The sequence below is a fragment of the Alnus glutinosa genome, chromosome 12 (genome assembly GCF_958979055.1).
Source record: "Alnus glutinosa chromosome 12, dhAlnGlut1.1, whole genome shotgun sequence".
NCBI classification, from domain to species: Eukaryota; Viridiplantae; Streptophyta; class Magnoliopsida; order Fagales; family Betulaceae; genus Alnus; species Alnus glutinosa.
In genome coordinates this window covers 18,516,838-18,536,611 of record NC_084897.1, presented here as the reverse complement: position 1 = coordinate 18,536,611, position 19,774 = coordinate 18,516,838, and the positions used below count along the sequence as shown (strand labels likewise).

At 36.1% G+C, this 19,774-nt stretch overlaps 1 protein-coding gene across 2 annotated transcripts; it reads right to left on the bottom strand.

The window, feature by feature from the left end:
- Nucleotides 1-293: 293 nt before the first annotated feature.
- On the bottom strand, nucleotides 294-18,665 carry LOC133852064 (probable aldo-keto reductase 1). 2 transcript variants are annotated; one of them, XM_062288734.1, is made up of 7 exons: nucleotides 18,512-18,665; nucleotides 17,385-17,552; nucleotides 16,989-17,192; nucleotides 16,649-16,821; nucleotides 16,225-16,321; nucleotides 15,614-15,767; nucleotides 294-674 (listed from the first exon to the last, which is right to left on the bottom strand). In XM_062288734.1, exons 1-7 carry the CDS (start codon nucleotides 18,569-18,571, stop codon nucleotides 496-498), a joined length of 1,035 nt encoding a protein of 344 aa, XP_062144718.1. In that variant the 5' UTR covers nucleotides 18,572-18,665; the 3' UTR covers nucleotides 294-495. The 2 variants fall into 2 exon arrangements, with proteins under 2 accessions (XP_062144718.1, XP_062144717.1); XM_062288733.1 differs by lacking the exon at nucleotides 294-674 and adding an exon at nucleotides 14,179-14,531.
- Nucleotides 18,666-19,774: the final 1,109 nt, after the last annotated feature.

The following is a 19,774-nucleotide window of genomic DNA, read 5'->3' as shown; positions in this document are numbered from 1 at the left end:
ATTGTGTTTGATATTTTTCCTGCTTTATTTAATTTTGGTAATATTGTGTGTGGTTGTGAAATTTTTGTTAATTGTAATTTTTGAACAAAAACGTATTCACCCCCTTTAAGCATTGTTTGGGATACATTGGACTAATTTCACCCTCAAAACTCCTTAACAAACATACCCAAAAGTGTTTTTAAAACTTTTACCATAATGCATGATATAAAGCAACAATATTAGTACCTCCCCCAAAAGTTTATATTATCATGTCGCTAACTTAGCAGTGTGAATAATATAGATGGTTTATTAACATAAATCCAGCCATTCGATTCACAAAAGCATCGATTTTTTTTTTGACATGTCCACACAAGAGGGAGGAGGGGGATTCGATCTAGTGACCTCCGCTTCATGAGGCGCGATCTTTAGCCGATTGAGCTACCCCTTAGAGACCACAAAAGTATCACCTTATCCAAGTGAAGTGGACAACCTCCATGAAAGGATAAGTAGAGACGATCAATTCTTTGGAGGGGTGTTAGCAAACTTCCATTGGAAATGATCCGCGTTTTGAAAGCTTCTACTACCAGCTACCTCTTTGATGGGTACAACATCAGATATCTCTTTCAGGTTTGCCTCTGTAAGTTTCATCTTCAAAGACCCAATATTGTCATCCAGGTTTTTTATCTTAGTTGTCCCTTAAAAATTCAAGGAAAATGAACGGTGAGAAATCGCAGGTCAAAGTCTCAACTTGGTTTTGAGTTTTTAGAAGGTGATATAAGTAAGCATTAGCATCAGAATTCCGGGGGAAATTGCCTCACCATGAAAAGATTTGGCACATTGGATAAAATACACTTACAAAATAGTTCCAAAGGAACTGAAATCTAAAGCAACTGTGTATACTGAATGAATATGATTGAAAATGTGCAAACTAGTTCACTGAATAAATTTACGAATATGATTGCTGGACTGAAAATTTGATTTTGCTTCATCATCTATGTACTCATAACAGCAGTTAGACCTCCCAATGAAAATGAAATTGAATGCCATTACGATTTCTAGAACAACTCAACTCAGCTCATTTCAATTCAACTAAGCCTTGATCAATTCCATTACGTTTTCCTGAACACAGATCTTCATATATTTAGCAGAATTGCTAATGAGCTTCAGCAGATTCGCTAATGTGATCTCTTTAAACTAGAGAACAAGTGCTATTGTCACTCTTCAAAATAAGATGCATGTGGTTAACTCATTATTTACTATTTCTGAAAACCAACCTCCCACTCATTTACAAATTTATCCACAAGCTAGTGCTATGGCCAATGATTCTTGTAACATGAACCATGTTACTCATTATTTAAATGGCATCGTTTTGACCTTTATGATATCAATACAGGACAGATTGGTCTCTGATCTACCTGATCTTGAGAACAGGCTCCTAGCTGCTAATATAATATCTATCTACTTGAAATGCACAAGCTTTCCTAGACATTTCAATTTATTTTGCAGTTGGAACTTGAGCAAATATTAGTTTGACAACACATTTAACTTCCATAGACCTCAAGGAAAGAATTTATGCAATTCTGTTATCAGAGTGTGATCAGCTTCTTGATACCATAAAAACTCAAAAACAGATCAAATTATGTAGATGGGTTTTCGAAGAAATGCGACTTGAACAGATACACGTAGACATTTCTTGTAAAAATTGAAATGGAACTCAAGCAATGACAAAGGAGATTTACCTCAAGGCCTTGATTGCCCAATTTCACTCTTGGAATTTGGACTTCGTCGCCTTCTGCCATCTTTCAGATGTATGTTTCTCTTCTCAAGATTTTTGTCTCAATGTCTTGCTGGGATTTGTCGCGCGCGTGCACACAGATATATATATATATATATATATATATATATAGAATGTAAAGAGTGGAACGATACTCGAATCTAAACTTTCTTTAGTTTCTTTCATCATTGATTATGTCATTACGCTTTTTGTGTGGATGGGGCTCTTGCCTTTGGAAGTCGCATAGATTTTTTCAGTCGTCACTGATTATGTCATACAATAGAATTTTAGCTCCGGAGAAAAAGGGGATTATCGACAAAAATACTCGGCTTCTGATAAGGATAGGTTTTTTTTTTTTTTTTTTTTCTTAAAAAAAAAATTTGATTATTTTAAATTAAGGAGTTTAGATTATTTAGTTATAGTAAATTAAGGGATTTAGTTATCTTAATTTATGGTATTAGTCTATGACTGGACTTGAACATCGGCATCAATTACTATGATTAGGATTTGGACATGGACTATTTTTTGGCCGACATTAGTTACTATGATCACAATTGAGTTAACTAATAGCCTTAATTGAGCCAAAATAATAGAAACTAAGTTTTCATGTCAATTATGTTCTTTGAATTTTACATATTTTTTTGATTTACTACTTTTGTTTATATTCTGTCAACCGTATTAACTATTTTGTCACATGTACAAATAGTGACATTACTACACTATTCACAAAATTGTGTTACGTATACAAAATAACAAGATTATGTTAGAAATAATTAACATATTATTTAATCTAACATGCGCAGCGGAAAACGAATAAACAGGATTCAGGCTTACCTCTAGCCATGTTTGCTCAAGCGTCTCCACGATCCATCTGAAGAACAAGAAAGATTATTTGAGGGATCTTCTAACCTATGCCTATTGCTTGATGGCTGTACTGATGGTGTACACAGGCACTCTATTTATAGGCTAGGTTAGGGACCCTCAAAATGGTAAACACCGTATTTGTTTCCTTCCATCAAGGAAACAATATCGTTAATTGATTTTAAAATCAATTAACCGATTCCATATTTACGGTAATCTAAATTAATAGAAATAACCATAATACCGATTCCATATTTACGGTAATCTAAATTAATGGAAATATCCATAATGCCGTATATGTTTATTGAAAAAATAATAAACATAGTAAATACCGTAAATGTGATATAAAGGCCACAACCAAAAAGGAATAATATATTACATTCTCCCACTTGGACTTTATAACACATGACCATATGGTATTAGGTTCTTTAGTTTTGGCCAATCTTTTATGGAATCCTCCAACTCAGTTAAGAAATGTTTCACACGAATCATGGCGGTAAAACCATTATAAAATTAGGTCGTCCCTTCCATGTATCACGATGTAAAACACTCATTACATGAGTACCTTATGGATAATCAAGCTTTATGAATGAACTTCCTATAAGTCATTCGGGTCCAACTTTATTTATCCTCATGGATAAAATAACAAATGTGCACAAAAAATCTTTATTACAATAACTTTATGTCTATAGACCAAAAAGAGACAAACCAAGCGAAAATGAATTAATGAGTCTCATATATTCCACATGACTTTATTCTTTCTTTACCGGTAAACTTTAAGTCATGGGATCCGCAATCATTAATTCAGTACTTATATGCTCAATAGACCCTTTATGTCTCTTAATGTTATCTCTCGTACTGAGATACTTAATGTCGATTTACTTCTGCTTCTACTCTTTATTCTTATAAAAGAAGATTATAGTAGAATTACCGCAGAGTATCTTTATGGTCTAACTGTAAAATCGACAAGATTGAGACTTTCAACAAATGTCTCAACCATCATGCCTGTGTACTAAATTCATAGCACGCTAGACTTTTAGCTTTCTTGGTAGACGTAGCAACTACAGTCTGCATACTGCATCTCTAGGATATATCCTTCAATAAAAAGATATATACCCTAAAGTAGACTTTCTACTATCTACACAATCAGCAAAACTCAAATCTGAACAACTAACCACCTTCAAATGGAAAGTGTATCCTTAGGTTAAGTTGTACTTCTTGGTTCCTTGCATATACCGCAAGACTTTATTTGCAGCACTTTATTGACTCAATATACTTATTGTCAGCCATATGGTTATGTATAATGCAGACACTTAAAACTTTTCATCTGCCCTTATTCCAATACCTTTTGGAACATTAATCTGTATTTAATTAGTCCCTCTTAATTGCTACTGAAGGTGCAAATCCTTCATTCTAAATTTTCCCAAAACTTTTTCAATGTAGGCCTTCCGAGACAATGTTAATATTCTTTATGTCTCTGTGAATCTCTATGTCAAAAGACATAAGAGGTTTCACCCAAATCCTTCATTTCAAAGTTTTGTGAACTTTATGTAGCAAACCTAAATCACCACTTGCAAATATAGGACTAGAAAGATTACTGTACTCCCACTGACCTTAAGGTATATATACTAATCAACAAGGTTTTCTATAAACAATAACCTTGTAAAAAGTATCTTACCATTGAGAGATCTATCACAGCCCATAAATAGAATTCTTTAATTTGCAAGCTTTCTGACTGTTATTTATAAAACCTTTTGATTGTTTCATGTAAACCTCGTCCTTAAGATCCCTATTCAGAAAAGTTGTTTTCGCATCCACTTGATGTAGCTCTGGATCAAAAATAAGCTACTAATGCTATGATCATCTTGATGAACCATCCTTAGACACTGGAGAGAATGTTTCACGATAATCAATGCCTTCCTTATGAGTAAAACCATTGGCTACAAGTCTAGCTCGACCCTTCAGCCATGGACTTAACTCTCACTTCATGGCACTAAATCTCAATGAGGAGTTTTCTCCATTCATAGCATGTGAAAACAAATTTGGATCATCTTTATGTCCAACGTCAACATCAGACTCTGGGAGATATACAACATAATCACTAAGAATTGTTAATCTACTTATTCTATAGGATTTTCTTAATTCTACTTCCTCTGCATTTTGCAATGGGAGAATAGATTTTGAACCTGTTCTGTATGAGTTGGTTGTTCTAGAAGTGATTGTGGCTCAGGATAATCAATCTGATTTTCCTGAATACAATCAATCATCCTCTATGAGGAGGAGATTTGGCCAACTCTAGTGCTTCCTCAAATTCCAATTTATGTGAATGAGCACTCCCACTAGGTTCCGTATCCTCTAGAAATTTTACAATCAATAACTCTAGGCTTATATGAAGGATAATAAAACATTAAAACCCTTTAAAGTTTACTAGATAGCTTATAAAAGATCCGCTGATTGTCCTTGAATCTAATTTCCTTAGGCGAGGATTATAAATCCTCTCTTTAGCAAGGCAACCCCATATGTGTAAATAATTTAAACTAAGCTTCCATCTATTTCATACTTTAAAAGGTGTCTTATGGACAACCTTAGATGGAATACTGTTTAACATATACACAATGGTCTTCAAAGCTTTACTCTATAAGGGTAATAGCAGATTAGTATTACTAATCATTTCCCTTTGTGTGTACCTACCTTAATACTTTATGCCTATATTAGATCTTATGATCTTCATATTGTTTCTCTTCTTCTTCCTTATAGATATTGAAAGCATTCAATACTCCAACTTTAATATTTAGAAGATAGACATACATAAACTTTATATGGTCATCACTGAAAGAGATAAAAATATCTCTGACCATTTAGGCAATGAGTATGGAAATGTTAACATATTTCAATGTACATGATCTCAAGAATTTTAAAAGGCTCTCTTTGGCACCTCTAATGGTCTTGTTGGTATGCTTTCCCTTATGCAATCCACACAAGTACCAAAGTCAGTAAATCACCGACTTTTATTTTCTGTATGGAGATATATTTCAATCTCCAAAGCCATAACAAGAGCATTTTTAAATTCTTAAAGACTCTACTTTACGTCAACATCACTATGCAGAAATAAACAAATAATTTTGTTTCAAAAATTGGGACGTAGGTCAATTTTAAATAGACTTTAAATAAACCCCAACCAATATTCCACCAAAAAATAAGAAAAATTTCAAGTTTAAAATAAAATTGAAATTTTTAATAAGCCAAACTAGAAAATAGATTTCAAAAAGATTATGGAATATAAATCATTTTTTGAGGTCAAAATTATAACTGAATTTTAAAATTAACCTATAGATCCCAACAAGCTCAAATTATAAACACGTGTTATCTATTTTAAAAGGACTCTGCATTTGTGTTGACAATGTGGATTGTTAAACCATAATCAATCCACAATATATTTGATTGAGTCACTAAAAGAGATTCACGACATACTAGATATGGAGATTATCTTTATTTTAAGTCATTTCTTATACTTCATGCAATCTTTCTTTATATGCCCTTAATTTTTCTTATTTCATGAGAAATATGTATCTTAATTGCCATAATACTTTATTGGCACCTTATTCTCATGCTTTAAGTGTTGGACATGATTGCATTTATTGGTCCTTCCTTTGACATGAATAATCATGTGAACACTTTATAAATTCTCTCATATCCTTGAACACACATGGTTAGAAGTTTATTTACTAACCATTTATCCTTACGTGTGTTACAAGATAAAATTCTACACTTAGAAGAGAGAATTCAAAAATAAAATGACCAATTATGACTCAAAAAATCTCAATCTTTAGGGACTTAAGCTAATCTATAATATCCTTCATTCCCATAATGGGATTATAAACACTTCAGAAACTGTAAAAGGTTTGTCTTTAAAGCTTTTTCTATTAGGGTGCTGGCCAAGTTTTGTTTGAACTTACTAAATGTTCATAAACAACCTTTATAAAACTTTGGCTCTAAAACATTCAGGAATAAATCCCTGATGACTTTAGTGACATGAGATTTCATGAACATCTAACTTAAGTGATTAAATCACTCCCACCGTTCATGCTTAATAATCTCACGTGGCGTACTTAATTCCGCGGGAGTAGGTGGTTTGTCCACACGGAGTACCAAAATTTTTAACACCCCAAATGAAAAAGCATATCAATCATTTTTCCAGTCAGAAAAATATTATCATAATGTATTGGAATATAAAACCACCAAAAGGTAGAGTAACAGGAATAGCTGCAATAACCCAAAATTAAAATAAATACTTTAATGCTATGAAGTAACTTTATTTTAAATTAGCCAATGCCAATTTAAATAGTAAATTTCAACCTACCTTTGGGCAAAGGTTGCATCACGCATGAAATTTACTCTTTATTGATAAGACTAATAAATTTAAATATTAATAAATAAAATTCTTCGTACCTTTGGGCAACCGAAAGAAATTTTACTTTTAATACTAAATTTGTTATCTCATTCTAATTAAGTCATAAAAATAAAAACTTCCCTTTGGGGATAGGTAATTAAATTTATGAGTTAATTACAATACGATGTTAATTTTTCTATATGAAGTTCATGTGTACGATCCTTATGCAATTATTACAAAATTAGGATGCTTTGGCTCTCCCAAAATCATAATAATCACGCTGTAATTCATGAACATCTAATAAATCTTTATGAGGTTCATGCGTGTGATCCTGATGTAATTATCATACAAAAATGGGATGCTTTGGCTCTCCCATAATTATTATGATAATTACGTGTGTGTAATCTTGATGCAATTGTCATTCAAAATTGGGATGCTGTGGCTCTCCCAAAATTATCATGATAATTGCTACTTCATTAACATCTAACAACTTTATAGATGCCCCCTCAATGGCCTTATGAATATAACAAACCAATACTTAAATGGGGTAAACAGCATTTTCCAAGGTGCAAGCAGATGAGCTCCCAGGAAAGTGAGGGTGGTCACACCGGACACACTTAAATCCCAAGACTTTCCTTGCCAGAACTTTCCCCGACATTGCATTCTTAGATATTACTGTAAACACACCAGTATATATGGTATTGTTAATTATTCTTAGGTCTAGGCATCAAACAATTTATATTTAAACAATATAAATTTAAAATATATATTCCTCAATTCATGTATTAAATAAACAATAATTTTAATACACAGTACTGTAAATAATAAAGGGAATAAAACTTTAATATGAGGACATAATAAAACACATGGCCTAATGGTTTAGTAAGTGGCCAAGGCTCTTTACACCTGGTGAACCCAGGTTCTAAACACCATAAGGCCTAAATTCCCCTTTTAAAAAGAACTTGATGGGTTACTGAAAAGGGTTGCTGTATTGGGCTGACCCAATTGGGTTAACCCACTTAATTTGGGTTGGGTATCTGTATTAGGCTACTATATTGGGTTGGGCTTTTGGGTCACAAGACTCCAAATGGGCTACTGTATTTGGCAATTAGGTCAACCCACTTAATCGGGTCAGGCCTCTGGGTCTATGTATAGTGCTGGCCCAAACTAGGTCAGCCCACTTAAATGGCCCAAAACTGCATGGGTTTTAAAAAACCATACCCGAAAATATATCAAACCCAAAAACTTTAATGGGTCGAAACCCTACCCAGTCACCAACTAACTCGCCCCGTAATGTTCCAGATGGGTTGAAAACCCTAAAAATAGAACCCTAGCCGCCACCCCTTTATGAAAATACCCATATCAAAATTACAACAACTTAAAATTAGGCAGTATATCACAATACACAGAATAGTGATAAAACAAAAAATAGTTTTATCAAATTTATGGGTTTTCACAAACAGTACGTGAACAACAAATATTCACAAAATAATCGCTAATGCGTTTCTATCATGTCACAAAAGACGAAATATTGCTCAAACAATATTGACAAACAGAAGTGAACAATACCAAATAGAATATACTTGATTCAATATTGATAACCAATAAAAATACTTGATTCAATATTGATAACGCATAGTAAAATTATACGCTAAGCAAAATAGCACAGAGGATGGCTCTGATACCACATGTTAGAAATAATTAACATATTATTTAATCTAACATGCGCAGCGGAAAACGAATAAACAGGATTCAGGCTTACCTCTAGCCATGTTTGCTCAAGCGTCTCCACGATCCATCTGAAGAACAAGAAAGATTATTTGAGGGATCTTCTAACCTATGCCTATTGCTTGATGGCTGTACTGATGGTGTACACAGGCACTCTATTTATAGGCTAGGTTAGAGACCCTCAAAATGGTAAACACCGTATTTGTTTCCTTCCATCAAGGAAACAATATCGTTAATTGATTTTAAAATCAATTAACCGATTCCATATTTACGGTAATCTAAATTAATAGAAATAACCATAATACCGATTCCATATTTACGGTAATCTAAATTAATGGAAATATCCATAATGCCGTATATGTTTATTGAAAAAATAATAAACATAGTAAATACCGTAAATGTGATATAAAGGCCACAACCAAAAAGGAATAATATATTACAGATTATACTAGCCATATCAGCTCCACTCGCTACATGTCTTCAAGGGACAGTTCAATTGGTTAGAGACCATACCTTATGAAGCGGAAGTTATTAATTCAAATCTCCCCTTTCTCCCACTTGTGTGGATATGTTAAAAAAAAAAAAAAAAAAAAAAGCTCTACTCACCAACCACATGCTACCATATCAGCCCCTTGTTAGCATACAAAGTAAAAATAACTCAGACGGCATACTTGCCTCTCCAATATTTTCTACTGCTAAGTCCCACGTTAATTTATTACTAGATAAAATTAGACTTTATAAATGCTTGTAGAAACTATAACTATAACTAGGGTAGTAATTTTCTTCGCTACCAAAGCTAATAAAGTAGTAAAAATGGTGAATCCGAGTTTTTTAGTCCAAAATTGTATAAATATCCTATTTTGAACTAAATAAGAGGAATTTCAGTTAATAATTTTTTTTTTTTCAACTTCAAGAGGCCAGTTAAACCTTGATTTAGCCTCTTCTAATTATTTATTTTCATTCTCATTCTCTTAAACCAAATTCAACCTTTAAACGTTAATCCATTACAAAAGATCACAATCTACCAGTCCCTTTCCAGAACTTAGTCACAAGCCCAATAGCAACATTGTTCAGAATTTCAAGCATGCACCGAAAGAATATACATTTTAGAAAACAAAAAGGATTCAGACCGCAAGATTGGTCCTCCAACCTTTCTGTCATCATTGATTATGTCATTATGCATTATTTTTGAAAAATGTATTTTCACCAAGTCCCCATTCATAGACTTTATGTAAGGTTCTTCTGCATAATTTCAATTTTCTTTTTCCTTTCGTCAATAAATATGTCATTATCCATTGTGTTATCTGAAGTACTTTTTGTGCATATAATCGGTATGTCCCCATCTATGAACGTTATATAGGCGGTTTCCTCCTGGTTTATGTACTTCTCAATCACGTCCGTGAGGGCGGTCAAATTCTCAGGATGATTAAGAGCAATTTCTGACATCAAGGGTCCTTCTACCCGTAAGCCCTGATAGAGGGCAGCATAGACCATTTCTTTGGTTGGACTATCAACTGTGAACTTTGCTTGATTGAATCGGACCACATAATCTTTCAGAGACTCGCCTTCTTTTTGGCGCATCACCATCAGTTGTCCAGAAGGCTTCTTCCTCTTGCACCCAGCTAGGAATTGAGTTACGAATTTCCGTCCGAGATCATCAAAACACGTGATGGAACTCGGAGGGAGTTTTCGGAACCAATCTCGAGCTGAACCGGACAAGGTAAGTGGAAAGGCTCGGCATGCCATCTCCTGAGGAGTCCCTTGTAGATCCATGTGCATCTTATAGTTGTCAAGATGCTCGATGGGATCTTCAATTCCGGTATAAGTCTGGATGGCTGGAATTTTAAATTTCTCGGGGAGCTCGATCACCATGACATGCTCGGTGAATGGAGAAGACCTGTTCAAAAGGCTGTCCACCGGAGAAATTTTCCCTTTGTTGTTTTGCTGGATTTCCTGCTGCAGCTGGTTATATTTATCTTCATACTTCTCATCAAGTGTGGCGATGGCTTCGTTAAGTCTTCTCTCGTCATATCGAGGATTCATCATACCTTCACTAGGAGGAGGGTTGGCGATTTCCTCACCCAAGGGAGGGTTGGCGATAGGGGTGTAAATCCGGACCGGATATAACCGGCCGGGAAACTGGATCCGGGCATTAACTGGCTCCGGGAAACCGGAGAAATCCGGTTGGAACCCGGGTACAAGGATCCGGGTACCTGGGTACCCGGAGCCGGAGCCGGGTATTTATTTCAAAAAATCCCAGTTATACCCGGGTACCTGGCTCCGGGTAAGTTAATTAATTAAAAAAAAAAATTACCCCTGCCCTTTTATCCTAAAACTACATGCAGTACACGGCAGGAAGAGGGGGAGGCCATTTCGTCATTTTCATAAAGTTAAAGCCTCTGTTCTATCGACTGTTGCCCTAGGCTATCATCAAATTGAAGTGAATCAAGTATCAAAACCCTTCTCACTGCCGCCGCTCCATTTCACTTCACCTTCAGACAAAAATCTCAAATTTGAATCATCTCATCTCTTTCTCCATTTCATTCTCTATCACGGCATCACTGATTCTGAATCACCGCATCACGTTGTTCACCCGCAAAGCCGCTCGCCACTCCTCGCCGACTGCTCGCCGACCGATTCAACTGGCAATGTAGAAATTTCCTCTTCGTTGATCTTCAGGCATTCACAAACCTTGATTGATTGGATAGATGTAGACATATACTCTGGCAAACACTGAGAGACATAGCAAACACTTCTTTGATTTATCATCTAGACCGTCGTAGACCCTCTGATTGATCATGTTTTGGTCTCGCTGTTCGACCGGCAAAATGTATCGATCGTCCCTCATAGAAAAGCTGGAACGTTTGAAGCTTTCAGAATCTAAATTAACTGAAGAGAGTTCCGGGGGTGAAAAGATTTGGTTCTTTAACATTGAAACGACATTCTGGGTTTTTTCAAGCTTATCTTGAAGGAAGTTGGTTCTGCGGGAATTTTCAAGTGCTTCTGTTCCATCTTTGAAGGCATCGTCAAAGCACTGGATAATCAACTCTTTGATCTCGTTTTTTACCTGGTCTTCCCAGCTTCACTCTCCCACCACAGCCTTCCCTCAGATACGCTGTTAGTATCACTCCATCAAACCCTCCCACCGAGAATTTTTTTTTTTTTTTTTAATATATAACCCGGACCGGATACCCGGGTAAAATCGGGTACCCGGACACCCCGGATACCCGGGATACCCGGGTCCAGGCCCGGGTGTTTAAAGCCTAAAACCCGGGGACCCGGAGCCGGTTCCCGGGTTTCACCCAATACCCGGGAACCCGCTCCGGATTTACACCCCTAGTTGGCGACCCCCTCAGTTCGTCGGGGTCAGTCTTCAGGTTGGGTTCTTTCCGTGACCCTTCTGCTCTCCCTGTCTTCTTCCTCACGGGCATTGCTTTCTTCTTCTTCATTTCCCTCATCCATTTCAGGACTTCGTTTGTCTGCTAATCGCCTCAGCAGACGGAGGTTTTGCTGAGCTAGGACCTCCATGTCCCTGGACATCTGGGCTATTCGTGCCTTCATCTCAGCTGCATTCTGATGAGACACACCCCCCGTCTCGTGACGAGGGTTGTTTGCTTCTGAAGTCGTGGCTCTTGTTCGTACCATTTCAGATAAATTTTCTTTTTTTACGTAGTAAACGATGCACACTTGCTAGTCGCTTCCCACAGACGGCGCCAAACTGTTAGAACAGTTTCTGGTATGGTAGCTGATGAACTGAAAGAGCCTATTTCTGCTGTCCTGCAAAATAGAAAACTACGTCGGGGGGAGTCTGACAATCCCACTCCGATGATTTTATTAGTATTATCCCAAGTGTATATCACTCTTAATCACTATGAGCAATCTAAAATTTACTTGTCTAGTCGTGAGGTATTTATACATAAAATGTTGAGAGCGATCCGGTTCTTCTATTGGACCACGTGTCAGATCCGGAGTGCTTGTCGACTATTCGGATGGTGGGATTGAGGTGTACTCCCCATGATTGTTGTCGAGTCGGTCTTTAACTGACTTGAGATCATGGCGTCGTGGTTCAAACTCCGCAAAGGTTGCGGAGTCAACCTCAACCGGCATTAGATCATGGGGCCACCTCCGTTTTGTGCGGATTATGGGACTGAGATGTATTCTCCACAATCATTGCCAAGTCGGTCTTTAAACGACTTAACATCGTGGAGTCGTGGGACTTCCTTCATGGTCGTTGTAAGTTGCCAAGTTGGTCTTTAACCGACTTAATATCGTGGAGTCATGGGACTTCCTTCATGGTCGTTGTAAGTTACCAAGTCGGTCTTTAACCGACTTGATACCGACTTCTAACCTTCCTTGATCTTTATGTAGTTACGGCTGATCTTTGAGTCTGTTGGATATGACAGTCTTGGTATGTCTTAATAGGCCACGATCCTAGCCCATTTGGGCATAATCATATTTCTATCCTAACAATATGAGAGTACTAAGATTTACTGTTGTATTTTCTTTTCTTTCTTCCTTTCTTTTAGCCCTTTCGTTTCAACATATCCTAAATTCTTAAGTTGATAGAAAAAAGTATATTTGATAATTTAATGAATACTTTAACTGTCTCTCTCATATGTGAGCTCAAATACCATTTTAATAGGTGATGTCCGACATGTGAAATATTTAATTGAAATGTGGGTAAAATAACGGAGTTAAGGTTCAAATTCAGCACATTTGGCTCTGATATCATGTAAGAACACAAAATTTAGGAAAAAGATGATAGCAAAAAAGAGAGACAGATAATTAAAGTAAAAAAGTAACTGCGTCAATTCGCGACTTAATATATAAATTATGACGGAGCTTATATATGCAATGAGCCACAATTGACATACTATATAACTCTTGAACTTTGGTAATTGAAAGGATAAGGGTTTTGTAAATTGCGCCCATATTTGAATACCACATTTTTGGATTTATTTTGGGTTTTTCAAAACCCAATGGTATTAGTATCTTTATGCCTTCATTCTTAAACCTCTCGTAGACTTTGTTAAACCACCCATAAAAAAAAAAAAAAAAAAAAAAAAAAAAAAAAAAAAAAAAAAAAAAAAAAAACACTTGATCCACCAGTTTTAGGTTGTAGAAGAAGAATGATGGTAGACAAAAAAAGTTATTTATTAGGGCAATTCAAGATTTACTGATAGCTTTTTTCAATCCGAAACAATCTTCCAATAATTTTCATATCGTCATCAAAATTGTTGTGTTTGATATTTTTACTACTTTATTTAATTTTGGTGATATTGTGTGTGGTTGTGAAAATTTTGTTAATTGTAATTTTTGAACAAACTTCTATTCACCCCCTTCAGGTGTTGTTTGGGATAGATACATTGGGCAAATTTCACCCTCAAAACTCATTAACAAACATATACCCAAAGTGTTTTTAAAACTTTTACCATAATGCGTGATATATAGCAACAATATTAGTACATTCCCAAAAAGTTTATATAATCATGTCGCTAACCTAGCAGTGTGAATGATACAGATGGTTTATTAACATAAATCCAGCCATTCGATTCACAAAAGCATCGCCTTATCCAAGTGAAGTGGACAACATCCGCGACAGTATAAGTAGAGACAATCAATATTTCTTTGGAGGAGTGTTAGCAAACTTCCATTCGGTATGATCCGTGTTTTGAAAGCTTCTACCACCAGCTACCTCTTCGATGGGTACAGCATCAGATATCTCTTTCAGATGTGCCTCTGTAAGTATCATCTTCAAAGAGCCAATATTGTCATCCAGGTTTTTGATCTTAGTTGTCCCTTTAAAAGTTCAAGGAAAATGAACAGTGAGAAATCGCAGGTCAAAGTCTCTACTTGGTTTTGAGTTTTTAGAAGGTGATATAAGTAAAGTACGCATTAGCATATTAGAATTCCTGGGGAAATTACATCACCATGAAAAGATTTGGCACGTTGGATAAAACAATCTTACAAAATAGTTCCAAAGGGAACTGAAATCTAAAGCAGCTGTGTGTACTGAATGAATATATGATTGAAGCAAACTAGTTCACTGAAAAAATTAATGGACCGAGTATTCCTCTTCCTAGTTATGGAATTCCAAGTTCCCTTCCTGTGAGAGGCGCCAATAGCTGCTTGGTGCTGGACTTAAAAATTTGATTTTGCCATTACGATTTCTAGAACAACTCAACTCAGCTCATTTCAATTCAACTAAGCCTTGATCAATTCCATTAAGTTTCCTGAACACAGCTCCTCATATAATTAGCAGAATTGCTAATGAACTTCAGCAGATTCGCTAATGTGATCTCTTTAAACTAGAGAACAAGTGCTATTGTCCCTCTCAAAATAAGATGCATGCGGTTAACTCATTATTTACTATTTCTGAAAACCAACCTCCCACTCATTTACAAATTTATCCACAAGCTAGTGCTATGGCCAATGATTCTTGTAAGACACTGTGATCACAAATTCCAATCCATAATCAAATCTTACCTAGTTATGACCGCAACTTAACACCATATTAATGAATACTCTAAGGGTAAACTAAAATCTCTTGAGTTCTTTTGAGTTTCTTGTAATATATACTGAACTTGGAGTCTTCAGGCAGGAAAATCTTATGGCACATGGATTGGGATAATTCCGATATTTTTGCTTGGCTTCTATGTCAATTTTATGTCCTTTAAAATCTTATGCATTCCAGCCTAAAAAGGAAAAAGCACTGGACACTTGGAGAAGAAATAGTATTCAATAACATTGAATAGAACTTCAGCCACTTATTTTTATCTCTTTTTCTTTTCAACCACATTTATGAGCAAAACTTGTATATGTAGCAAATTTCAGACTAATTTATTTAAATTAATCAGGACTAAAAAGTGGAAGTCACTTACCAGGTATAGGTACAACATCATCCCCTTGTTCAAGTACCCATGCTAGTGCTAGCTGAGCAGGAGTGCATTGGTGCCTTCTAGCAAGGCTTTCTATTCGGGTATAAACGGTCTTATTCTTCTCCAAATTGTCTCCCTGGAACCGTGGATGCATGGCCTTATAGATAAAAGAGTTCGCTGTTAGTTAAGCTTTTTTTTTTTTTTTTTTTTTTTTTTTTTCCAGTTACTAATAATATCATTATGGGGAGCGGCAAAAGTCTTGAAATCCTCTAGTTCTCTATCAGATGGTTCTTAAAATTAAGAACAGACTTTTGCCAATAAAAAGAAAAATTCCAATTACTCAAAAATTAGACAAAACTTGATGCATTTACATGAAAATATTTTGAGGGAAAGATTCTCTTAAGACAAACACTAAATAGCATATGTGAGGATGTACTTTTATTTTCAAGGAAGTTGCATAGACATGTTTAATTGTATGAATTTTCGATTCAAATTGACCCTGATTAGTAATGCACTGCTGAAAGAAAAATATATAGTTGCCTAAAGAAATGCAAGCAAATATTATTCATTAAAAGTCAACAAATGGATGGGAAAAATGTTGGTGAAACATATACCAAGTTACTGTTTGCAGCCAAGCTTTCCGCGATTCCTTTGCCAGCAAAAAAACCATGACCAAGAGGACTGTATGGAACTATTCCAATGCCAAGTTCCCTGCATGCACAAGAGTATCAAGATAGAATTCTCATACTTCTGGATAAGATGTCAAAAAGCCACACAAAATAAAAATTGACATAAAAGCCACCCAATCAATATTTTCTATTGTTGCAATTCTTTCAAAAATGATAATACAATTGGAATCCTAAGAAAGAAAAAAAGATACATAAGATACATACTAACTCATCTCTTAATTAAATTTTCACATCAAGAAGGGATAAACATGTTCGCGCAGCATTCTTCAAAGGTTTCTTAGAAGTTGAAGCAGTCAAGAGACTTGTGAGACCGATTTTCATAGAAACTGGGGCTGTAAATTGAACAAACCTGCAAAGTGGAATTATCTCTTCCTCGATATCACGAGTCCAGAGAGACCACTCCATTTGTACAGCTGTGATGGGATGCACAGCATGTGCCCTCCTTATTGTGTCTGGGCTGGCTTCAGATAGACCAATATACCTGACTTTTCCCTCTTCTACCAGTTTCTTAAGTTCGCCTATCTACATGCCAATAAGATGTACTTAATCAGTTTTTCCATTTAGATCCCACTATCTCCACAATGGTATAACTAATTTGCAGATAATTTGATCATTTTAATTACAAACAGAAAAGAAATCAAAAACCACCCTTGCAGGCATCTAGTTGAAAGAGAAAGAGAATCACTTACAGTTTCTTCTATAGGTACATTCGTGTCAATCCTATGCTGATAATACAGATCAATGTATTCCACATCAAGACGCTTCAAGCTAGCCTCACAACATGAGCGAACATACTCAGGGCTACCGTTCACTGTCATGTGAGGAAATACCGACATGTGGACGCCAAATTTGGTGGCTACTTGAATTTTCTCTCTTGGCAACTGCTTCAAGGCCTGAAAGATATAAGATTTTTCCATGCAGTTAATATCACAAAGTCTTAGCATGGTGATCCATTATTAATCATTTCATTAAGAACAGAACAAATAGAAAATACTATCCCGAAGATATTTCTACATTAGCGACAATCGACAAAACAATCCAACTTCTTGTTCGAGCTAGTAAAACTAAAAATTGATGATGAGTACCTTTCCAAGCAGAATTTCATTAGTATGGGGTCCATAAATATCAGATGTATCAAAGAAAGTGATTCCCTTACTGAAAGCGTGCTTTATTATTGAGATTCCATCCTCATCAGAGAGAGGAGAATTGTAGGCTCCCGTCAGGCCCATACATCCAAATCCCAACTTTGAGACCTACGAAAAAGAACGGTTTAGAATTACGAAGAAATGAACAACATAAAGTTAACAAAAAAATGAATTGGAAGGAAAACTGACATAATATCTATCTACTTGAAATGCACAAGCTTTCCTAGAAATTTCAATTTATTTTGCAGTTGGAACTAGATCAAATATTAGTTTGACAACACATGAACTTCCATAGACCTCAAGGAAAGAAACACAATTCTGTTATCAGAGTATAAATTGATACCATAAAAACTCAAAAGTAGATCAAATTATGTAGATGGGTTTTCGAAGAAATTGTGACGTCCCACATTGCCTGGGAATGAGGATGTGCTTATATGTATAAATGCACCCTTTATGACACAACGCGTTTTAAAGCCGTGATGGCCATGAACCGATCAGAACTCCGCAGTTAAGCGTGCTGCTGCGAGAGCAATCCCAGGATGGGTGACCTCCTGGGAAGTTCTGTTTGGGGAGCCAAAAGCGGACAATATTGTGTCATTGGGGGTGGGTCGTTACAAATGGTATCAGAGTCATTGCCCAGCCTGAGATGATGGGAGCGTGCACAAGCCCAAGAGGGTTGCCGGCGGGCATTCGCTGGGATGCCAAGAATGGGGTGATCCCATGAGGGTTGCCAGCGAGGACGCTGGGTTCCAAGGGAGGGTGATTGTGACGTCCCACATCGCCTGGGAATGAGGATGTGCTTATATGTATAAATACACCCTTTATGACACAACGCGTTTTAAAGCCGTGATGGCCATGAACCGATCAGAACTCTGCAGTTAAGCGTGCTGTTGCGAGAGCAATCCCAGGATGGGTGACCTCCTGGGAAGTTCTGTTTGAGGAGCCAAAAGCGGACAATATTGTGTCATTGGGGGTGGGTCGTTACAAAAATGCTACTTGAACAGATACACGTGGAATTTTCCTGTAAAAATTGAAATGGAACTCAAGGAATGACAATGGAGATTTACCTCAAGGCCTTGATTGCCCAGTTTCACTCTTGGAATTTGGACTTCGTTGCCTTCTGCCATCTTTCAGATGTTTCTCTTCTCAAGATTTCCTGGCTCAATGTCTTGTTGGGATATGTCTCTGCACATATATATAGAATGTAAAGAGTGGAGTGATACTTGACTCTAAACTTTCTTTATTTTCTTTAGTCATTGATTATGTCATTAAGCTTTTTTGGTGGATAGGGCCGGCTCGTACCTTTGGAAGTCGCATAGATTTTATCAGTCGTCACCGATTATGTCATACAACAGATTTTTTGCTCTCGAGAAAAAGGGGATAATTGAAAAAAATACTTGGAAGTTGTTTGGCAAATGGTTGTAATTGTGAAATATTTATTTAAATAATAGTAAAAAGTGATTAATGTAATATAAAATATAAAAAAATTTGGAATTGTTTTATAATATAGTGAAAAAGTTTTGTTTTGTAATAAATTTTTTTATTTGCATAATAATAAAAGATTATTGATGTGATATAAAAAAAAAAAAAAAAAAAAAGAAAGATAATTTTTTTTTATTTGACTTTTTTGAAAGAAGTGAAAAAAATAAAAGAGAAGTGAGAGTTGTTTGCCAAACAAGCCCTTGGCTTCTGGTAAGGATAATTTTATATATATATATATATATATATTATTTGATTATTTTAGGGAAAAAAGCATTTTGCCTCCCTGATTTATCCACGGTGTGGCAATATATCCCCCAATGTACCAAAATTTAGATTGACCCCCTTGAACTTGCCAACGCGTGGCAAAAAATACAATCCGCCCATTCGCTCGTCTGTTTGGACGGAAAATCATTTAAGACATATCTCCTACCCAAAATTCCCCCGCCTCATCCATCATTTATCCCGTGCGCTTGTGTCTTTTTCCCTTTGTTTTTATGAGTCCCGTGCGTGCACACTACAAAAAAATGATAATTAGCGGCGACAAAATATCGCCGCTAAAAGTCTTTTTTCCGCCGCTATTGATCAATGTCGCTGCTAATAAGTTAGTCGCAGATACTTCACCTCTAATGATCAATAGCGGCGATGTAAGATGTCGCCGCTATTGAGTGATCAATAGCGGCGATAAAAGTCGCCGCAAAAACTTTTTTGGTCGCCGCTAAGTGAGTTTTGCACCAAAGTCGTGTGTCGCCGCTATTGATAGTCCAATAGCGGCGACATACAAGTCGCCGCTATTGAGAGACCAATAGCGGCGACATAAAAGTCACCGCTATTGGACTATCAATAGCGGC

Bases quoted from the DNA above. Each gene is read 5' to 3' on its own strand.
- LOC133852064 (XM_062288733.1), bottom strand. From the start codon at position 18,571: ATGGCAGAAGGCAACGAAGTCCAAATTCCAAGAGTGAAACTGGGCAAT. The intron at 17,193-17,384 runs GTACTCATCATC...TATATCTTTCAG, and splicing joins ATGAAATTCTGCTTGGAAAG to GCCTTGAAGCAGTTGCCAAG. The intron at 16,822-16,988 runs GTAAGTGATTCT...ATTGGCATGTAG, and splicing joins ATGTACCTATAGAAGAAACT to ATAGGCGAACTTAAGAAACT.